Here is a 20,312-nt window from a genome sequence, read left to right on the forward strand (position 1 = left end):
TTAGATGATTATAATCCCACCACCAGCCCTCCTCCTCCTCCTCTCCTTCTACATGTTAGATGATTATAATCCCACCACCAGCCCTCCTCCTCCTCTCCTTCTACATGTTAGATAATTATAATCCCACCACCAGCCCCCCTCCTCTCCTTCTACATGTTAGATGATTATAATCCCACCACCAGCCCCTCCTCTCCTTCTACATGTTAGATGATTATAATCCCACCACCAGCCCCCCTCCTCCTCCTCTCCTTCTACATGTTAGATGATTATAATCCCACCACCAGCCCTCCTCCTCCTCCTCTCCTTCTACATGTTAGATGATTATAATCCCACCACCAGCCCTCCTCCTCCTCCTCTCCTTCTACATGTTAGATAATTATAATCCCACCACCAGCCCCCTCCTCTCCTTCTACATGTTAGATGATTATAATCCCACCACCAGCCCCCTCCTCCTCCTCTCCTTCTACATGTTATATTATTATAATCCCACCACCAGCCCCCTCCTCCTCCTCTCCTTCTACATGTTAGATGATTATAATCCCACCACCAGCCCCCTCCTCCTCCTCTCCTTCTACATGTTAGATGATTATAATCCCACCACCAGCCCCCTCCTCCTCCTCCTCTCCTTCTACATGTTAGATGATTATAATCCCACCACCAGCCCCCTCCTCTCCTTCTACATGTTAGATGATTATAATCCCACCACCAGCCCCCTCCTCCTACTCTCCTTCTACATGTTAGATCATTATAATCCCACCACCAGCCCCCTCCTCTCCTTCTACATGTTAGATGATTATAATCCCACCACCAGCCCCCTCCTCCTCCTCTCCTTCTACATGTTAGATGATTATAATCCCACCACCAGCCCCCTCCTCCTACTCTCCTTCTACATGTTAGATCATTATAATCCCACCACCAGCCCCCTCCTCCTCCTCTCCTTCTACATGTTAGATGATTATAATCTCACCACCAGCCCCCTCCTCCTACTCTCCTTCTACATAATATATATAATAATATATGCCATTTAGCAGACGCTTTTATCCAAAGCGACTTACAGTCATGTGTGCATACATTCTACGTATGGGTGGTCCCGGGGATCGACCCCACTACACTGGCGTTACAAGCGCCATGCTCTACCAACTGAGCTACAGAAGGACCACTGTTAGATCATTATAATCCCACCACCAGCCCCTCTCCTCTCCTTCTACATGTTAGATGATTATAATCCCACCACCAGCCCCCCTCCTCCTCCTCTCCTTCTACATATTAGATGATTATAATCCCACCACCAGCCTCCTCCTCCTCCTCTCCTTCTACATGTTAGATGATTATAATCCCACCACCAGCCCCCTCCTCCTCCTCTCCTTCTACATATTAGATGATTATAATCCCACCACCAGCCTCCTCCTCCTCCTCTCCTTCTACATGTTAGATTATTATAATCCCACCACCAGCCCCCTCCTCCTCCTCTCTTTCTACATATTAGATGATTATAATCCCACCACCAGCCCCCTCCTCTCCTTCTACATGTTAGATGATTATAATCCCACCACCAGCCCCCTCCTCCTCCTCTCCTTCTACATGTTAGATGATTATAATCCCACCACCAGCCCCCTCCTCCTCCTCTCCTTCTACATGTTAGATGATTATAATCCCACCACCAGCCCCCTCCTCCTCTCCTTCTACATGTTAGATGATTATAATCCCACCACCAGCCCCTCCTCTCCTTCTACATGTTAGATGATTATAATCCCACCACCAGCCCCCTCCTCTCCTTCTACATGTTAGATGATTATAATCCCACCACCAGCCCCCTCCTCCTCCTCTCCTTCTACATGTTAGATGATTATAATCCCACCACCAGCCCCTCCTCTCCTTCTACATGTTAGATGATTATAATCCCACCACCAGCCCCCTCCTCCTCCTCTCCTTCTACATGTTAGATGATTATAATCCCACCACCAGCCCCCTCCTCCTCCTCTCCTTCTACATGTTAGATGATTATAATCCCACCACCAGCCCCCCTCCTCCTCCTCTCCTTCTACATGTTAGATGATTATAATCCCACCACCAGCCCCTCCTCTCCTTCTACATGTTAGATGATTATAATCCCACCACCAGCCCCCTCCTCCTCCTCTCCTTCTACATGTTAGATGATTATAATCCCACCACCAGCCCCCTCCTCTCCTTCTACATGTTAGATGATTATAATCCCACCACCAGCCCCTCCTCTCCTTCTACATGTTAGATGATTATAATCCCACCACCAGCCCCTCCTCTCCTTCTACATGTTAGATGATTATAATCCCACCACCAGCCCCCCTCCTCCTCCTCTCCTTCTACATGTTAGATGATTATAATCCCACCACCAGCCCCTCCTCTCCTTCTACATGTTAGATGATTATAATCCCACCACCAGCCCCCTCCTCTCCTTCTACATGTTAGATGATTATAATCCCACCACCAGCCCCTCCTCTCCTTCTACATGTTAGATGATTATAATCCCACCACCAGCCCCCTCCTCTCCTTCTACATGTTAGATGATTATAATCCCACCACCAGCCCCTCCTCTCCTTCTACATGTTAGATGATTATAATCCCACCACCAGCCCCCTCCTCTCCTTCTACATGTTAGATGATTATAATCCCACCACCAGCCCCTCCTCTCCTTCTACATGTTAGATGATTATAATCCCACCACCAGCCCCTCCTCTCCTTCTACATGTTAGATGATTATAATCCCACCACCAGCCCCCCTCCTCCTCCTCTCCTTCTACATGTTAGATGATTATAATCCCACCACCAGCCCCTCCTCTCCTTCTACATGTTAGATGATTATAATCCCACCACCAGCCCCCTCCTCCTACTCTCCTTCTACATGTTAGATCATTATAATCCCACCACCAGCCCCCTCCTCTCCTTCTACATGTTAGATGATTATAATCCCACCACCAGCCCCCTCCTCCTCCTCTCCTTCTACATGTTAGATGATTATAATCCCACCACCAGCCCCCTCCTCCTACTCTCCTTCTACATGTTAGATCATTATAATCCCACCACCAGCCCCCTCCTCCTCCTCTCCTTCTACATGTTAGATGATTATAATCTCACCACCAGCCCCCCTCCTCCTACTCTCCTTCTACATAATATATATAATAATATATGCCATTTAGCAGACGCTTTTATCCAAAGCGACTTACAGTCATGTGTGCATACATTCTACGTATGGGTGGTCCCGGGGATCGACCCCACTACACTGGCGTTACAAGCGCCATGCTCTACCAACTGAGCTACAGAAGGACCACTGTTAGATCATTATAATCCCACCACCAGCCCCTCTCCTCTCCTTCTACATGTTAGATGATTATAATCCCACCACCAGCCCCCCTCCTCCTCCTCTCCTTCTACATATTAGATGATTATAATCCCACCACCAGCCTCCTCCTCCTCCTCTCCTTCTACATGTTAGATGATTATAATCCCACCACCAGCCCCCCTCCTCCTCCTCTCCTTCTACATATTAGATGATTATAATCCCACCACCAGCCTCCTCCTCCTCCTCTCCTTCTACATGTTAGATTATTATAATCCCACCACCAGCCCCCTCCTCCTCCTCTCTTTCTACATATTAGATGATTATAATCCCACCACCAGCCCCCTCCTCTCCTTCTACATGTTAGATGATTATAATCCCACCACCAGCCCCCTCCTCCTCCTCTCCTTCTACATGTTAGATGATTATAATCCCACCACCAGCCCCCTCCTCCTCCTCTCCTTCTACATGTTAGATGATTATAATCCCACCACCAGCCCCCTCCTCTCCTTCTACATGTTAGATGATTATAATCCCACCACCAGCCCCTCCTCTCCTTCTACATGTTAGATGATTATAATCCCACCACCAGCCCCTCCTCTCCTTCTACATGTTAGATGATTATAATCCCACCACCAGCCCCCCTCCTCCTCCTCTCCTTCTACATGTTAGATGATTATAATCCCACCACCAGCCCCTCCTCTCCTTCTACATGTTAGATGATTATAATCCCACCACCAGCCCCCCTCCTCTCCTTCTACATGTTAGATGATTATAATCCCACCACCAGCCCCTCCTCTCCTTCTACATGTTAGATGATTATAATCCCACCACCAGCCCCCCTCCTCTCCTTCTACATGTTAGATGATTATAATCCCACCACCAGCCCCTCCTCTCCTTCTACATGTTAGATGATTATAATCCCACCACCAGCCCCCTCCTCTCCTTCTACATGTTAGATGATTATAATCCCACCACCAGCCCCTCCTCTCCTTCTACATGTTAGATGATTATAATCCCACCACCAGCCCCTCCTCTCCTTCTACATGTTAGATGATTATAATCCCACCACCAGCCCCCTCCTCCTCCTCTCCTTCTACATGTTAGATGATTATAATCCCACCACCAGCCCCTCCTCTCCTTCTACATGTTAGATGATTATAATCCCACCACCAGCCCCCTCCTCTCCTTCTACATGTTAGATGATTATAATCCCACCACCAGCCCCTCCTCTCCTTCTACATGTTAGATGATTATAATCCCACCACCAGCCCCCTCCTCTCCTTCTACATGTTAGATGATTATAATCCCACCACCAGCCCCCTCCTCCTCCTCTCCTTCTACATATTAGATGATTATAATCCCACCACCAGCCCCCCTCCTCTCCTTCTACATGTTAGATGATTATAATCCCACCACCAGCCCCCTCTCCTCTGGAGGTGTGGCCTAGCATACCTCCTCAGTCATAGCCTGTCCGTTATGGCAGGGGCCATCCTCCTTCACCTTAGCGCCACCTTTCTTTTCCTTCATGTCCTTTGGGCAGAGAAAGCCAATCAGAACACAGCACAGACACAGCCAGCCAATCAGAACACAGAAGAGAGACAGCCAGCCAATCAGAACAATAACAGCCAGCTAAATCCAAACACAGAAACAGAGTTGACTAATCCCAACAGAGGACAAAGACGATAAATAAAATAAAATAAAAACAATAAAAACACAGGACTGAGAGTACCTTTGACAACATTCAAATGGATTCAAAAGATTCAAAACAAACAAATGCATTTGCGGATACACGCTCCATTGCAGTGTGTGTGTGTGTGTGTGTGTGTGTGTGTGTGTGTGTGTGTGTGTGTGTGTGTGTGTGTGTGTGTGTGTGTGGGGGGGGGGGTCGATGGCTTTACCTTGGATATAGCCTTCTTAGGCTTGACCTCAACAGGTTTGGGAGGAGCTGGTTTCTGCAGGTCAGAGAGAGACACACGTTAGCTTTAGCACTCAAAGATTGGGGAAACGCCATGTAAATAGCTTAGCTTATTCTAGCATAGAGTTGGGAAACAACACAGAATTAATTTAGTTTAGAGAATGGGGCATTTCTATAGAATTAGCTTAGCAAATTGAATGGGAAAATACAATTGAAATATATTATCATTGAAATATATGTAAACCTGAACGGTAAGTGTATAGTAGGCTATAGGTGAGGCCATACAATACCCACCAGTAGAGGGCAACACCTTAGATAAAGCCCTATGTACAACTTAAAAACAGTACATACTAAATAGTTGATTTAATATCAGTAAACAGGGCAGGCTATAATATTTGACAGTGAGATCACATGACAGACAGAGATAAGGTCTGGCAAACGAGAGCAAAGGAACAAAAACGAGAGCAGGATCAGACGGAACCTACAGGGATGTTTTCCCACCCCCACCTTTAGAACACTGTTCAGAACATTCACGGTCTGAATGAAATAGTCATTTAGAACGCTCCTTTCCAACGCTCCTTTCCAACACTCCATTAGAATGCTCCTTTCCAACGCTCCTGTCCAACACTCCATTAGAACGCTCCATTCCAACGCTCCATTAGAACGCTCCTTTCCAACGCTCCAATAGAACGCTCCTTTCCAACGCTCCAATAGACCGCTCCTTTCCAACGCTCCTTTCCAACGCTCCAATAGAACGCTCCATTAGAACGCTCCTTTCCAACGCTCCAATAGAACGCTCCTTTCCAACGCTCCAATAGAACGCTCCTTTCCAACGCTCCAATAGAACGCTCCTTTCCAACGCTCCAATAGAACGCTCCTTTCCAACGCTCCATTAGACCGCTCCTTTCCAACGCTCCAATAGAGCGCTCCTTTCCAACGCTCCAATAGAACGCTCCTTTCCAACGCTCCTTTCCAACGCTCCAATAGAACGCTCCTTTCCAAAGCTCCAATAGAACGCTCCTTTCCAACGCTCCAATAGAACGCTCGTTTCCAACGCTCCAATAGAACGCTCCTTTCCAACACTCCAATAGAACGCTCCTTTCCAACACTCCTTTCCAACGCTCCAATAGAACGCTCCTTTCCAACACTCCATTAGAACGCTCCTTTCCAACGCTCCTTTCCAACGGCCCTTTCCAACGCTCCAATAGAACGCTCCTTTCCAACACTCCATTAGAACGCTCCTTTCCAACGCTCCAATAGTACGCTCCTTTCCAACGCTCCTTTCCAACGCTCCTTTCCAACGCTCCAATAGAACGCTCCTTTCCAACGCTCCTTTCCAACGCTCCAATAGAACGCTCCTTTCCAACGCTCCAATAGAACGCTCCTTTCCAACGCTCCTTTCCAACGCTCCAATAGAACGCTCCTTTCCAACGCTCCAATAGAACGCTCCTTTCCAACGCTCCAATAGAACGCTCCTTTCCAACGCTCCAATAGAACGCTCCTTTCCGACGCTCCTTTAGACCGCTCCTTTCCAACGCTCCAATAGAGCGCTCCTTTCCAACGCTCCAATAGAACGCTCCTTTCCAACGCTCCTTTCCAACGCTCCAATAGAACGCTCCTTTCCAACGCTCCAATAGAACGCTCCTTTCCAACGCTCCAATAGAACGCTCCTTTCCAACGCTCCAATAGAACGCTCCTTTCCAACACTCCAATAGAACGCTCCTTTCCAACACTCCTTTCCAACGCTCCAATAGAACGCTCCTTTCCAACACTCCATTAGAACGCTCCTTTCCAATGCTCCTTTCCAACGGCCCTTTCCAACGCTCCAATAGAACGCTCCTTTCCAACACTCCATTAGAACGCTCCTTTCCAACGCTCCAATAGAACGCTCCTTTCCAACGCTCCAATAGAACGCTCCTTTCCAACGCTCCTTTCCAACGCTCCTTTCCAACGCTCCAATAGAACGCTCCTTTCCAACGCTCCTTTCCAACGCTCCAATAGAACGCTCCTTTCCAACGCTCCTTTCCAACGCTCCAATAGAACGCTCCTTTCCAATGCTCCTTTCCAACGCTCCAATAGAACGCTCCTTTCCAACGCTCCAATAGAACGCTCCTTTCCAACGCTCCAATAGAACGCTCCTTTCCAACGCTCCTTTCCAACGCTCCAATAGAACGCTCCTTTCCAACGCTCCAATAGAACGCTCCTTTCCAACGCTCCTTTCCAACACCCCTTTCCAACGCTCCTTTCCAACACTCCTTTCCAACACTCCATTAGAACGCTCCTTTCCAACGCTCCAATAGACCGCTCCTTTCCAACACTCCTTTCCAACGCTCCAATAGAACGCTCCAATAGAACACTCCTTTCCAACGCTCCAATAGAACGCTCCTTTCCAACACTCCTTTCCAACGCTCCTTTCCAACGCTCCAATAGAACGCTCCTTTCCAACGCTCCAATAGAACGCTCCTTTCCAACGCTCCAATAGAACGCTCCTTTCCAACACTCCTTTCCAACGCTCCAATAGAACGCTCCATTAGAACGATCCAATAGAACGCTCCTTTCCAATGCTCCTTTCCAACGCTCCAATAGAACGCTCCTTTCCAACGCTCCAATAGAACGCTCCATTAGAACGATCCAATAGAACGCTCCTTTCCAATGCTCCTTTCCAACGCTCCAATAGAACGCTCCTTTCCAACGCTCCATTAGAACGCTCCTTTCCAATGCTCCTTTCCAACGCTCCAATAGAACGCTCATTTCCAACGCTCCTTTCCAACGCTCCAATAGAACGCTCCTTTCCAACGCTCCAATAGAACGCTCCATTAGAACGATCCAATAGAACGCTCCTTTCCAATGCTCCTTTCCAACGCTCCAATAGAACGCTCCTTTCCAACGCTCCATTAGAACGCTCCTTTCCAACGCTCCATTAGAATGCTCCTTTCCAACGCTCCAATAGAACGCTCCATTAGAATGCCCCCTTCCAACGCTCCATTAGAACGCTCCTTTCCAATGCTCCATTTTAACACTCCATTAAAACGCTGCTGTCTGAATGGAACATTGACTGAATAAAACACTAGCTAGTTCTGGTAAGTGTGTGTGTATATATATATATATATATATATATATATATATATATATATATATATATATATATAAATAAAAAAATAAAGGTTAGATCAAAATGAATCCAAAAGATTGTTAATATTGTTGAGCTCCTAACATCACGCCTGGTGGCTGTGAGAAACTGCGACCCCACAGATTACGCCTGGCCCTAGAGTTGAGCAACAACCTGAGAGACAGCAGAGAGGAGAGAGGTAGGAAGAATGAGAGAGGGATGGAGGAAGGGGGAATTATTCAACTTACCGATGACAACCTCTCTGATCGCCTGGTGGGCTACAGAAGGAGAGACAGAGAGACACACAGAGAAACACAGAGAGAGACAGAGACACAGAGAAACACAGAGAGAGAGACAGAGACACACACACAGGGAACGAGAGGGGGAAAGGGGACAGGGGGCATATCAGTTATGTGTTGAGGGGCTGGTAGTGTGTGGGATTGGATAGAGTGTGTATGTATAAAGATACCTCTTCATGTATCAGTGAGTGTTTGCTGAATGGACTGTGTGTGGTGACTGTGGTTTGCTGTTGTTTAAAAACACACAAACACGACACGGAGCTCCTACCTCCTGCTTGGTGACCTTGGAGGCATCCTTGGCATGGGCCCCTTCAGGAGACTAAAAGAAACGCAGACAGGAGAGTTAGATTATAAGAATTTGTTCTTAACTGACTTGCCTAGTAAAATAAAGGTAAAATAAAAAATAAAAATAAAATAAAAAAAATAATAATAATTCAACACACTTCATCCGCGTAACGACAGTTAACTAAAGTTATTTTTTCACCTTTATTTAACCAGGTAGACCAGTTCTCATTTACAACTGCGACCAAGCAAAGCAGACAAACAGTTAAACAAGCAAACTTACAATAATCGTCAATAACACAATATAAAATAAAAATAGATATATGTACAGTGTGTGCAAATGTAGAAGAGTAGGGAGGTAAGGCAATAAATAGGCCATAGAGACTAAATAATTACAATTTAGAATTAACACTGGAGTGATAGATGTGCAAGAAGAGATACTGGGTTGCAAAAGAGCAAGAGGATAAATAACAATATGGGGATGAGGTAGTTGGGTGTGCAATTTAGAGATGGGCTGTGTACAGGTACAGTGATCGGTAAGCTGCTCTGACAGCTGATGCTAAAAGCTAGTGAGGGAGTGCTAAGACTCCAGCTTCAGTGGTTTTTGTAATTCCTTCCAGTTATTGGCAGCAGAGAACTGGAAGGAAAGGTGGCCAAAGTAAGTGTTGGCTTTGGGGATGACCAGTGCAATGTACCTGCTGGAGCAGGTGCTACGGGTGGGTGTTGCTATGGTGACCAGTGAGCTGAGATAAGGCAGGGCTTTACCTTATAGATGACCTGGAGCCAGTGGTTTTGGCGACGGATATATAGTGAGGGACAGCCAACGAGAGCATACAGGTCACAGTGGTGGGTAGTATATGGGGCTTTGGTGACAAAACAGATGGCACTGTGATAGACTGCATCCAGTTTGCTGAGTAGAGTGTTGGGGGCTATTTTGGAAATTACATCGCCAATGTCAAGGATCGGCAGAATAGTCAGTTTTACGAGGGTATGTTTTTCGCAGCATGAGCGAAGGAGGCTTTGTTGCGAAATAGGAAGTCGATTCTAAATTTAATTTTGGATTGGAGATGTTTAATGTAAGTCTGGAAGGAGAGCTTACAGTCTAACCAGACACCTAGGTATTGGTAGTTGTCCACATAGTGTAATTTGAAACCGTCCAGAGTAGTGATGCTAGTCAGGTGGCAGGTGCAGGCAGCAATCAGTTGAAGATCATGCACTTAGTTTTACTAGCATTTAAAAGCAGTTGGAAGCCACGGAAGTAGTGTTGTATGGCATTGAAGCTCGTCTGGAGGTTAGTTAACACAGTGTCCAAAGAAGGGCCAGAAGTACACAGAATGGTGTCATCTGCATAGAGGTGGATCAGACTCACCAGCAGAAAGAGCAACATCATTGATATATACAGAGAAAAGAGTCGGCCCGAGGACTGAACCCTGTGGCGCCCCCATAGACACTGCCAGAGGTGCTGAGGTGTTGGCCGGGGTAGGGGTAGCCAGGTGGAAAGCATGGCCAGTCGTGAAGAATTTCATGCTTATTGAAATTCTCGATTATCGTAGATCCATCGGTGGCGACAGTGTTTCCTATCCTCAGTGCAGTGGGCAGCTGGGAGGAGGTGCTCTTGTTCTCCATGGACTTTACAGTGTCCCAGAACTTTTTGGAATTAGTGTTACAGGAAGCAAATTTCTGTTTGAAAAAGCCTTAGCTTTCCTGACTGACTGACTGAGTACATTGGTTCCTGACTTCCCTTATCTGTATAGCCAGTGTACTGTATAGCCAGTGTACCGTATAGCCAGTGTACCGTATAGCCAGTGTACCGTATAGCCAGTGTACCGTATAGCCAGTGTACTGTGTAACAGGTGAGGCTCCAGGTCAATCACAGATATGTCAGCATTCGACATCCAGGAACACACACACCGGCTTCACAGCTGGAAGTACCAAGTATCTCAAGGATGAACCTGTCTGGGAAACCTGCCTCTAGACTGGAGCAGATAGCTTCTTGACTAACAGGCTGACTTCACCGCTCGCGTCGTGTGTGCGAGCGTTGCAAAATAAATTTAGAAATCTATATTATTCAATTATTGCACCACACTGCTCGCACACGCTGACGAGCATCTGTGTTGTCAAGGGCTAAAATAGAAGTCAGTTCTATTTGTGACGCAGATCACGTTGCAGGTCCTGCCACTCCCATCTCCTCATTGGTTATACCCATGTGGGTGACTGAAAGACGAACGAGGTCAGTGGCGGTAATGCACCTAATTTATGAAAGTTGCCAGTCGCAATATAAAGTCAATAGAAGAAAAAACCTAGAAGGAGGAGAGATGACTAGAAACAATTCAGTTGACTGTTTTATGTGTGGATTAATTGTCAGAGTGGAGGACCTTGTGCATTTCAGGTAAAATAACAACTCAATGTTCATATCCCAGGACAAATTAGTTAGCAACAGCAAGGTAGCCAAATAGGACAAATTAGCTAGAAAGTGCAAGCTAGCTAAATTGACATAAATGTTTAATGCTTTTGACCTGTCCCCAAATTAATGTAATTCGTTCAGAGTTTGTTTTGATATTTTAACCTGCATGTTGTGATCTCGTTTGGTGTGGGGGGACAAAATACATTTATGCACGATGGTGCACGCTCGCAGCTGGTTTGGGTTCCGTGTTAGAGATAAAGATTATTACTGAAGAGGAGAGGGAGTGAAGAAGAGAGAGGGCATAGAACTAGAGATCATGACTCCCAGCAGATACTATCTCTCAGCCTCAGTGAGATGAGAGGACTAGAGATCATGACTCCCAGCAGATACTATCTCTCAGCCTCAGTGGAGATGAGAGAACTAGAGATCATGACTCCCAGCAGATACTATCTCTCAGCCTCAGTGATGAGAGGACTAGAGATCATGACTCCCAGCAGATACTATCTCTCAGCCTCAGTGGAGATGAGAGAACTAGAGATCATGACTCCCAGCAGATACTATCTCTCAGCCTCAGTGGAGATGAGAACCTTATAATAACATAGTAGTTACATAAATGAGGTCATTACAGTGACCCTGGACATCACAGGTCATGCCAGTATTGTATAAATGAGAGGAATTGTGTTTACAATGGTCTGTCATTGATAAGGAGGAATTTAGAACCTGTCACACACACACACCTAGGCAGATGTGTTGGGGGATTTATGTGTTTTGTCTTATCTAGGGTTTTTGTAGTCTATGGGGTTGTGTTCAGTTGAGTGTTCTAGGTAAGTCTATGGTTGCCTGGCAGGTGTTTATCGTTGTCTCTGATTGGGAACCATATTTAGGCAGCCATATTATTTAGGTATCTTGTGGGTGATTGTTCTTGTCTCTGTGTTTTGCAACAGTTAGGACTGTTTCGGTTTTTCCCACGTTCTCTTATTTTGTAGTGTGTTCACGTTGTCATCTTTCATTAAAGATGTTTATAAATAACCACGCTGCATTTCGGTCCTCCTCTCCTTCCCGGGAAGAAAATCGTGACAGCCTTATAACATGAAATAAAACAGTCATTTAAAAACAGATCTTCAACAGGGGTGCAGCAGTCCAGCAGCATATCAACATTAAGTCACGTAGCAGTGCCTTAAAATAGGACCACTTGAGACTGGTTACTTAGATTTATCAGATTCAAGTTTTTCTTTAAGAAGATGCTCTGCAGTGAGCACAGATGGGCTTAGCAGTGGAGAACACCCGCTCATGTTGTTGCCTGAAGGCCGTGAAGAAGTCGTTTCTGATTGGTTGCCGTTTAATCCACCAGTTCCTGGATGGGAGACCAGATGCTGCTGGAAGTGGTGTTGGAGGGCCAGTAGGAGGCACTCTTTCCTCTGGTCTAAAAAATTATCCTGTGTAGGGTGCCGTCTTTCGGATGGGACGTTAAACGGGTGTCCTGACTCTGAGGTCATTAAAGATCCCATTGCACTTATCGTAAGAGTTGGGGTGTTAACCCCAGTGTCCTGGCTAAATTCCCAATTTGGCCATCAAACCATCACAGTCACCTAATAATCCCCAGTTTACAATTGGCTCATTAATCCCCCTCCTCTCCCCTGGAACTATTCCCGAGGTTGTTGCTGCAAATGAGAACGTGTTCAGTCAACTTACCTGGTAAAATAACAGATATGAAGAAATTAGCAGTTTGCTATTTAAGTTAATTGCGGCTACAACGCTCTTTTCCTTCATAACTAATGAGCTGCAGACAACTATAAAACATTATTACTACGTGGATATTTATCCCACGTTCATTTATACGCCATTGGTTTATGCAATAATATATTTTATTTAAAAAAAATGTATACAATGAAATATATTTTCCTAGCTGTAATATATGATTAATGTATTGTTCAGTTCGCAGTTCACCGTGGACCCTGTACCGAACAGTTCAATATGAATAAATGTACCGTGGATTCTGTACCGAACAGTTCAATATGAATAAATGTACCGTGGATTCTGTACCGGTTCAATATGAATAAATGTACCGTGGACCCTGTACCGGTTCAATATGAATAAATGCACCGTGGACCCTGTACCGGTTCAATATGAATAAATGTACCGCGGACCCTGTACCGAACAGTTCAATATGAATAAATGTACCGCGGACCCTGTACCGAACAGTTCAATATGAATAAATGTACCGCGGACCCTGTACCGAACAGTTCAATATGAATAAATGTACCGCGGACCCTATACCAAACGGTTCAATATGAATAAATGTACCGTGGACCCTGTACCGAACAGTTCAATATGAAAAAATGTACCGGTTCACCCTTATGTCACAGTACTTTGAAAAATAAAAAAATGGACGGAATGATGCCAATTTATGTTTTGGAATCATGAAAGTCCGAAATGTGCTTTATGAGTTGTGACCCTAGGGTGGCAACACATACATTCTGAGTGATGTCAATGAGTCTTTCTCCATTCTGACTGTGCTGCTGCTCCAGTTAACTGTTCTGCCTGTTATTATTATTATTCGACCATGCTGGTCATTTATGAACATTTGAACATCTTGGCCATGTTCTGTTATAATCTCCACCCAGCACAGCCAGAAGAGGACTGGCCACCCCACATAGCCTGGTTCATCTCTAGGTTTCTTCCTAGGTTTTGGCCTTTCTAGGGAGTTTTTCCTAGCCACCGTGCTTCTACACCTGCATTGCTTGCTGTTTGGGGTTTTAGGCTGGGTTTCTGTACAGCACTTTGAGATATCAGCTGATGTACGAAGGGCTATATAAATACATTTGATTTGATTCAAAGTACTTAAAGGGTCTGAACACTATGTAAAGGAGTTTATATATAAAATGAGAAAATAAAATCTGTTTTTGTCTTGTCATTATGGGGTATTGTGTGTAGATTGATGAGGTGGAGAAAAACAAAACAATTTAATCCATTTTAGAATAAGGCTGTATTCAAAATTTGGAAAAAGTCAACGAGTCTGAAAACTTTCCGAACGCAAAGTGAAAACAGCCGTCATCAACACTGTTGCAGACTGAACACAGCGGTCTCCTGGTCGAGGAATAACAAATGAGCTTCTTGAGTGACAGGGGGCTATATCTGTGTGGAAAGCAGCATGGAGAGGGATGACTCAAGTAGCAAAGTAAACTATAAAAATGGAAGTTATACATGCCGTATCACATTTAACAAACCAAACATTGAAATGCCATTTTAGAAGGTAAAGTAAAAACACAAACTGGTTCGTGCATGAATACAGGTATATTTTAAAATATAGTAGACCACCCAGCTCTAGTAGACAGCTAGGCAGGTGTGTAGACAGCTATGCAGCCAGCTAGGCAGGTGTATAGCCAGCTAGGTAGGTAGGCTGGTGTGTAGGCAGGTTGGCTAGTGTGTAGGCAGGTTGGCTAGTGTGTAGACAGGTTGGCTAGTGTGTAGGCAGGCAGGCTAGTGTGTAGGCAGGCAGGCTAGTGTGTAGGCAGGTTGGCTAGTGTGTAGGCAGGTTGGCTAGTGTGTAGGCAGGTTGGCTAGTGTGTAGGCAGGTTGGCTAGTGTGTAGGCAGCTAAGGAGCTCGGCAGGTAGGCAGACAGCTAGGCAGCTCAGCAGGTAGGTAAGCAGCTAGGCAGACAGCTAGGAAGCTCGGCAGGTAGGTAAGCAGCTAGGCAGACAGGCAGACAGCTAGGCAGACAGCTAGGTAGGTAGACAGACGGCTAGGCAGGCAGAGGGCAGATGGCTAGGCAGACGGCTAGGCAGACTGCTAGGTAGGCTGGTGTGTAGCCAGCTAGGTAGGCGGGTGTGTAGCCAGCTAGGCAGGTGTGTAGGCAGGTGTGTAGCCAGCTAGGCAGGTGTGTAGGCAGGTAGGCAGCTCGGCAAGCAGGTAGGTAGGCAGCTCGGCAGGCAGGTAGGTAGGCAGCTCGGCAGGCAGGTAGGTAGGCAGCTCGGCAGGCAGGTAGGTAGGCAGCTCGGCAGGCAGGTAGGTAGGCAGCTCGGCAGGCAGGTAGGTAGGCAGCTCAGCAGGCAGGTAGGTAGGCAGCTCGGCTGGTAGGTAGGCAGGTGTGTAAGCAGCTATGCGGGAAGGTGTGGCGGTAGATAGGCAGGTGTGTAGGCAGCTAGACAGCTTGGCAGGCAGGTGTGTAGACAGGTAGCTATGTAGACAGCTAGTCCGGTGTGTAGGCAGGGAGACAGCTAGGCAGGTGTGGAGGTAGATAGGTAGACAGCTAGGCAGACAGCTAGGCATGTTTGTAGGCAGCTAGACAGGTAGGTAGGTGTGTAGGTAGGTAGTTAGGTAAACAGCTAGGCAGGTGTGTAGACAGCTAGGCAGGTGTGTAGACAGCTAGGCAGGTGTGTAGACAGGCAGGCAGGTCAGCAGGCAGGTAGGCAAATAGACCGCTAGGCAGGTGTTGAGGTAAATAGGTAGACAGCTAAGGAGACAGCTAGGCAGGTGTCTAGACAGACAGCTAGGCAGGTGTGTAGCCAGCTAGGCAGGTGTGTAGGGAGGTGTGTAGGCGGGTAGGCTGGTGTGTAGGCAGGAAGACAGCTAGGCAGGTAGATAAACAGCTAGGCAGGTGTGTAGGCAGCTAGGCAGGTGTGTAGGCAGGAAGACAGGTAGGTAGGCAGCTCGGTAGGTAGGTAGGTAGATAGGTAGGTAGGTAGGTAGGTAGGCAGCTCGGCAGGCAGCTCGGCAGGTAGGTAGGTAGGTAGGTAGGTAGGTAGACAGACAACTTGGCAGGCAGGTGTGTAGGCAGCTAGGCAGGTGTGTAGGCAGGAAGACAGGTAGGTAGGCAGCTCGGTAGGTAGGTAGATAGGTAGGTAGGTAGGCAGCTCGGCAGGCAGCTCGGCAGGTAGGTAGGCAGCTCGGCAGGTGTGGAGACAGGTAGGCAGGCAGCTCGGCAGGCAGCTCGGCAGGTAGGTAGACAGCTCGGTAGGTAGATAAACAGCTAGGCAGGTGTGTAGGCAGCTAGGCAGGTGTGTGGACAGCTAGGCAGGGGGCTTGGCACGTAGGTAGGTAGGCAGCTTGGCAGGTAGGTAGAAAGCTGGGCAGGTAGGTAGGTAGACAGACAGCTTGGCAGGCAGGCAGGTGTGTAGGCAGGTAGGCTGGTGTGTAGGCAGGAAGACAGGTAGGTAGGCAGCTCAGCAGGTGTGGAGACAGGTAGGCAGGCAGCTCGGTAGGTAGGTAGGTAGGCAGCTCGCTCGGCAGACAGCTCGCTCGGCAGGCAGCTCGCTCGGCAGGCAGCTCGCTCGGCAGGCAGCTCGCTCGGCAGGCAGCTCGCTCGGCAGGCAGCTCGCTCAGCAGGCAGCTCGGCAAGCAGGTAGGTAGGCAGCTCGGCAGGTGTGGAGACAGGTAGGCAGCAGCCCATCTATGGTCTTCCTCTCAGTAAAACAGGCAAATGCCTCAGAACGATGTATTGATGACCTCCCAACACTTTCTTTCTCGCTCTGTCCTCAGAGGGAAAGGTAAAACAGCCCACTTCTATAACAATACCCCAAACCTGTGTGTTCCATAAATACAATGCACCACAGCCACAAACAAATGGCTCTTTTGATAGGCTATTGCTGCTCTCTATAACAGTATATAACCAGCCCCAATCCCTCTCCCCCTCCCCCTCCTCTCGCTCTGTAGGTTTTGACTGTCAGTGTGGTTATATATGGGTCTGAAAGGCGACAGAGGGAGGGAGGGAGGGAGGAAGAGGGTGTCGCTGTAAAATTGTTTTATAATACTACAACATAAGTAAAGGCAGACATCTGTCCTTCATACACAGATTAAGCCCATCGGTGAAACGGACACACTAACACGCAGTCACTAAGGGATAAAGCGGTCACTTTAAAATGAAGCTGCGACAGTGTGGCACTCATCCCTACCGGCTGGATGGGTGACATTCTGGAGCGCGAGAAGTGCACGGAGTGGTGACAGACTTTCTGGTGGACAGGCAGGAAGGGGACAGCGGCCAACACACCGGCCACGGAGAGCAGGGGCTTAGACATAAAACACACCGAATAACACGGAGGAATGCCGACATGTCCAGCGCATCCCTCCCGACTGAACCGTTCTAACCTGCAATGTTCCGGCTCGGCGTCGCTAAATAGAACCAATGGGAGGCAGCGACACAGTGCTATCCTCTCTCGAATACAACATAAACTACATTGACAAGTAGTATCGGTTTAAAAACAGCCAGACTCACCTTCCTTTTAGGCATGTTGTGCTACAGAAATATGATTCCCTCCAGAGGATCAAAGAGTTCAACCAGCAGGTCCACGGCGCAAACTGAGAACTGTCACCACATACTGGATCAATACGAAACACCTTCCATAACCACATGCTAATCATATGTAGACCGTTATCTCTGCCTATAGGCCAGACACGCAAACGTTGCTCCTGTATATGCCACGGGATTGGTCGAGCCCCCTGTATGCAAATATTACAGCAATCATTGGTTGAGAATAGGATTCTATGGTGCGTCTGATTGGCTACAAGCTCTTGCTAAGCAAATCACAGCTTCTTCATGGTAATGACCAGAAGAAAGGTGACCGTATTCTAGGTGTATCTGGGTAGTGTAGGCTGGAAGGGAACGAGCCAGAAGAAAGGTGACCGTATTCTAGGTGTCTCTGGGTAGTGTAGGCTGGAAGGGAACGAGCCAGAAGCAAGGTGACCGTATTCTAGGTGTCTCTGGGTAGTGTAGGCTGGAAGAGAACGAGCCAGAAGAAAGGTGACCGTATTCTAGGTATCTCTGGGTAGTGTAGGCTGGAAGGGAACGAGCCAGAACGATGACACTAAAACAGTCTGAAGGGAAGAGATGTTTAAACACACCAACAACCAAGAACAATCAATAAAACAAAACACATTGATAGAGGAGCTATATTCCTCACTGATTCACCTGGATTGTCCTGCGACACTTTGATTAGGTTGATACAGAATAGTTCTATATTTCTGCTTCAGAAACTCTGAGGTTAACAACTAGTTCATACTCCCACACTAGATCAAGTATGACAAGAATATTCAATCAATGCAAAGACTGAATATGAGTGTTTCTATAGTTTAATGGATACATTTATTAAATCCATAATTGCAGCATCAACACATATATTCACAGGACAAAAGTCCCTGGAAAACATAGAGTGAATAAATGAATGACTCCCAAATCACATCCCTGATGATATCCCAGAGCAGCTATCGCTGTAGACCAGTAGTAAGGCTACCTACCGTACTAGATACCAGCCCAGTGACACGTGATGGACATGAGAGGAGACACACAGCACTCAGCTCAAACAACTATTCTACCATGACATCACCGTGGACGGATCTCATCAAGAAACCTCCCACCAACCATGGCCACCGTCCATCCATCTCAACATTCTACAGTGACATCACAATGGAGCTCACTTCACACAACATTCTACATCAAGAAACCTCCCACCAACCATGGCCACCGTCCATCCATCTCAACATTCTACATCAAGAAACCTCCCACCAACAATGGCCACCGTCCATCCATCTCAACATTCTACATCAAGAAACCTCCCACCAACAATGGCCACCGTCCATCCATCTCAACATTCTACATCAAGAAACCTCCCAACAACAATGGCCACCGTCCATCCATCTCAACATTCTACAGTGACATCACAATGAGGTTAACCCCGCCTTACCACATGGCAGAGCTTCACAATAGGCTACAAGACAACACACGTCTGTGGTGTGAGTGTGATGGGCTGTCTGTGGTGTGAGTGTGATGGTCTGTCTGTGGTGTGAGTGTGATGGTCTGTCTGTGGTGTGAGTGTGATGGTCTGTCTGTGGTGTGAGTGTGATGGTCTGTCTGTGGTGTGAGTGTGATGGTCTGTCTGTGGTGTGAGTGTGATGGGCTGTCTGTGGTGTGAGTGTGATGGTCTGTCTGTGGTGTGAGTGTGATGGTCTGTCTGTGGTGTGAGTGTGATGGGCTGTCTGTGGTGTGAGTGTGATGGGCTGTCTGTGGTGTGAGTGTGATGGGCTGTCTGTGGTGTGAGTGTGATGGTCTGTGTGTGTGTGTGTTGACCTAAATGACTAATGATGATAAATACAATCCACCTGTGTGTAATCAAGTCTCCGTATAAATGCAGCTGCACTGTGATAGTCTCAGAGGTCCGTTAAAAGCGCAGAGAGCATCATGAAGAACAAGGAACACACCAGGCAGGTCCGAGATACTGTTGTGAAGAAGTTTAAAGCCGGATTTGGATACAAAAATATTTCCCAAGCTTTAAACATCCCAAGGAGCACTGTGCAAGCGATAATATTGAAATGGAAGGAGTATCAGACCACTGCAAATCTACCAAGACCTGGCCGTCCCTCTAAACTTTCAGCTCATACAAGGAGAAGACTGATCAGAGATGCAGTCAAGAGGCCCATGATCACTCTGGATGAACTGCAGAGATCTACAGCTGAGGTGGGAGACTATGTCCATAGGACAACAATCAGTCATATATTGCACAAATCTGGCCTTTATGGAAGAGTGGCAAGAAGAAAGCCATTTCTTAAAGATATCCATAAAAAGTGTTGTTTAAAGTTTGCCACAAGCCACCTGGGAGACACACCAAACATGTGGAAGAAGGTGCTCTGGTCAGATGAAACCAAAATTGAACTTTTTGGCAACAATGCAAAACGTTATGTTTGGCGTAAAAGCAACACAGCTCATCACCCTGAACACACCATCCCCACTGTCAAACATGGTGGTGGCAGCATCTTGGTTTGGACAGGGAAGATGGTTAAAATTGATGGGAAGATGGATGGAGCCAAACACAGGACCATTGTGGAAGAAAACCTGATGGAGTCTGCAAAAGACCTGAGACTGGGACGGAGATTTGTCTTCCAACAAGACAATGATCCAAAACATAAAGCAAAATCTACAATGGAATGGTTAAAAAATAAACATATCCAGGTGTTAGAATGGCCAAGTCAAAGTCCAGACCTGAATCCAATCGAGAAT

At 46.8% G+C, this 20,312-nt stretch overlaps 1 protein-coding gene across 4 annotated transcripts in view; it reads right to left on the minus strand.

Moving 5' to 3' along the window:
- Positions 1 to 17,685, minus strand: part of hmgn3 (high mobility group nucleosomal binding domain 3) — a 31,491-nt gene extending 13,806 nt beyond the window's left edge. The window contains exons 1-5 of one of the 4 annotated variants that reach the window (XR_006830814.1): positions 17,538 to 17,681; positions 8,908 to 8,958; positions 8,589 to 8,618; positions 5,215 to 5,268; positions 4,769 to 4,846 (exon numbers count right to left, since the gene is read on the minus strand). Coding sequence is in view for 3 of the 4 variants with exons in the window: in XM_046293126.1 (XP_046149082.1) it covers positions 4,769 to 4,846; positions 5,215 to 5,268; positions 8,589 to 8,618; positions 8,908 to 8,958; positions 17,538 to 17,552 (228 nt within the window). In the remaining variant the exon portion in view is untranslated. Of the gene's footprint in view, positions 1 to 4,768; positions 4,847 to 5,214; positions 5,269 to 8,588; positions 8,619 to 8,907; positions 8,959 to 17,537 lie in introns of all 4 variants that reach the window. The other 3 variants (XM_046293126.1, XM_046293124.1, XM_046293125.1) reach the window with 3 other exon arrangements.
- Between the last annotated feature and the right edge of the window lie 2,627 nt (positions 17,686 to 20,312).

The sequence above is a fragment of the Oncorhynchus gorbuscha genome, linkage group LG12 (assembly GCF_021184085.1).
Source record: "Oncorhynchus gorbuscha isolate QuinsamMale2020 ecotype Even-year linkage group LG12, OgorEven_v1.0, whole genome shotgun sequence".
NCBI lineage: Eukaryota > Metazoa > Chordata > Actinopteri > Salmoniformes > Salmonidae > Oncorhynchus > Oncorhynchus gorbuscha.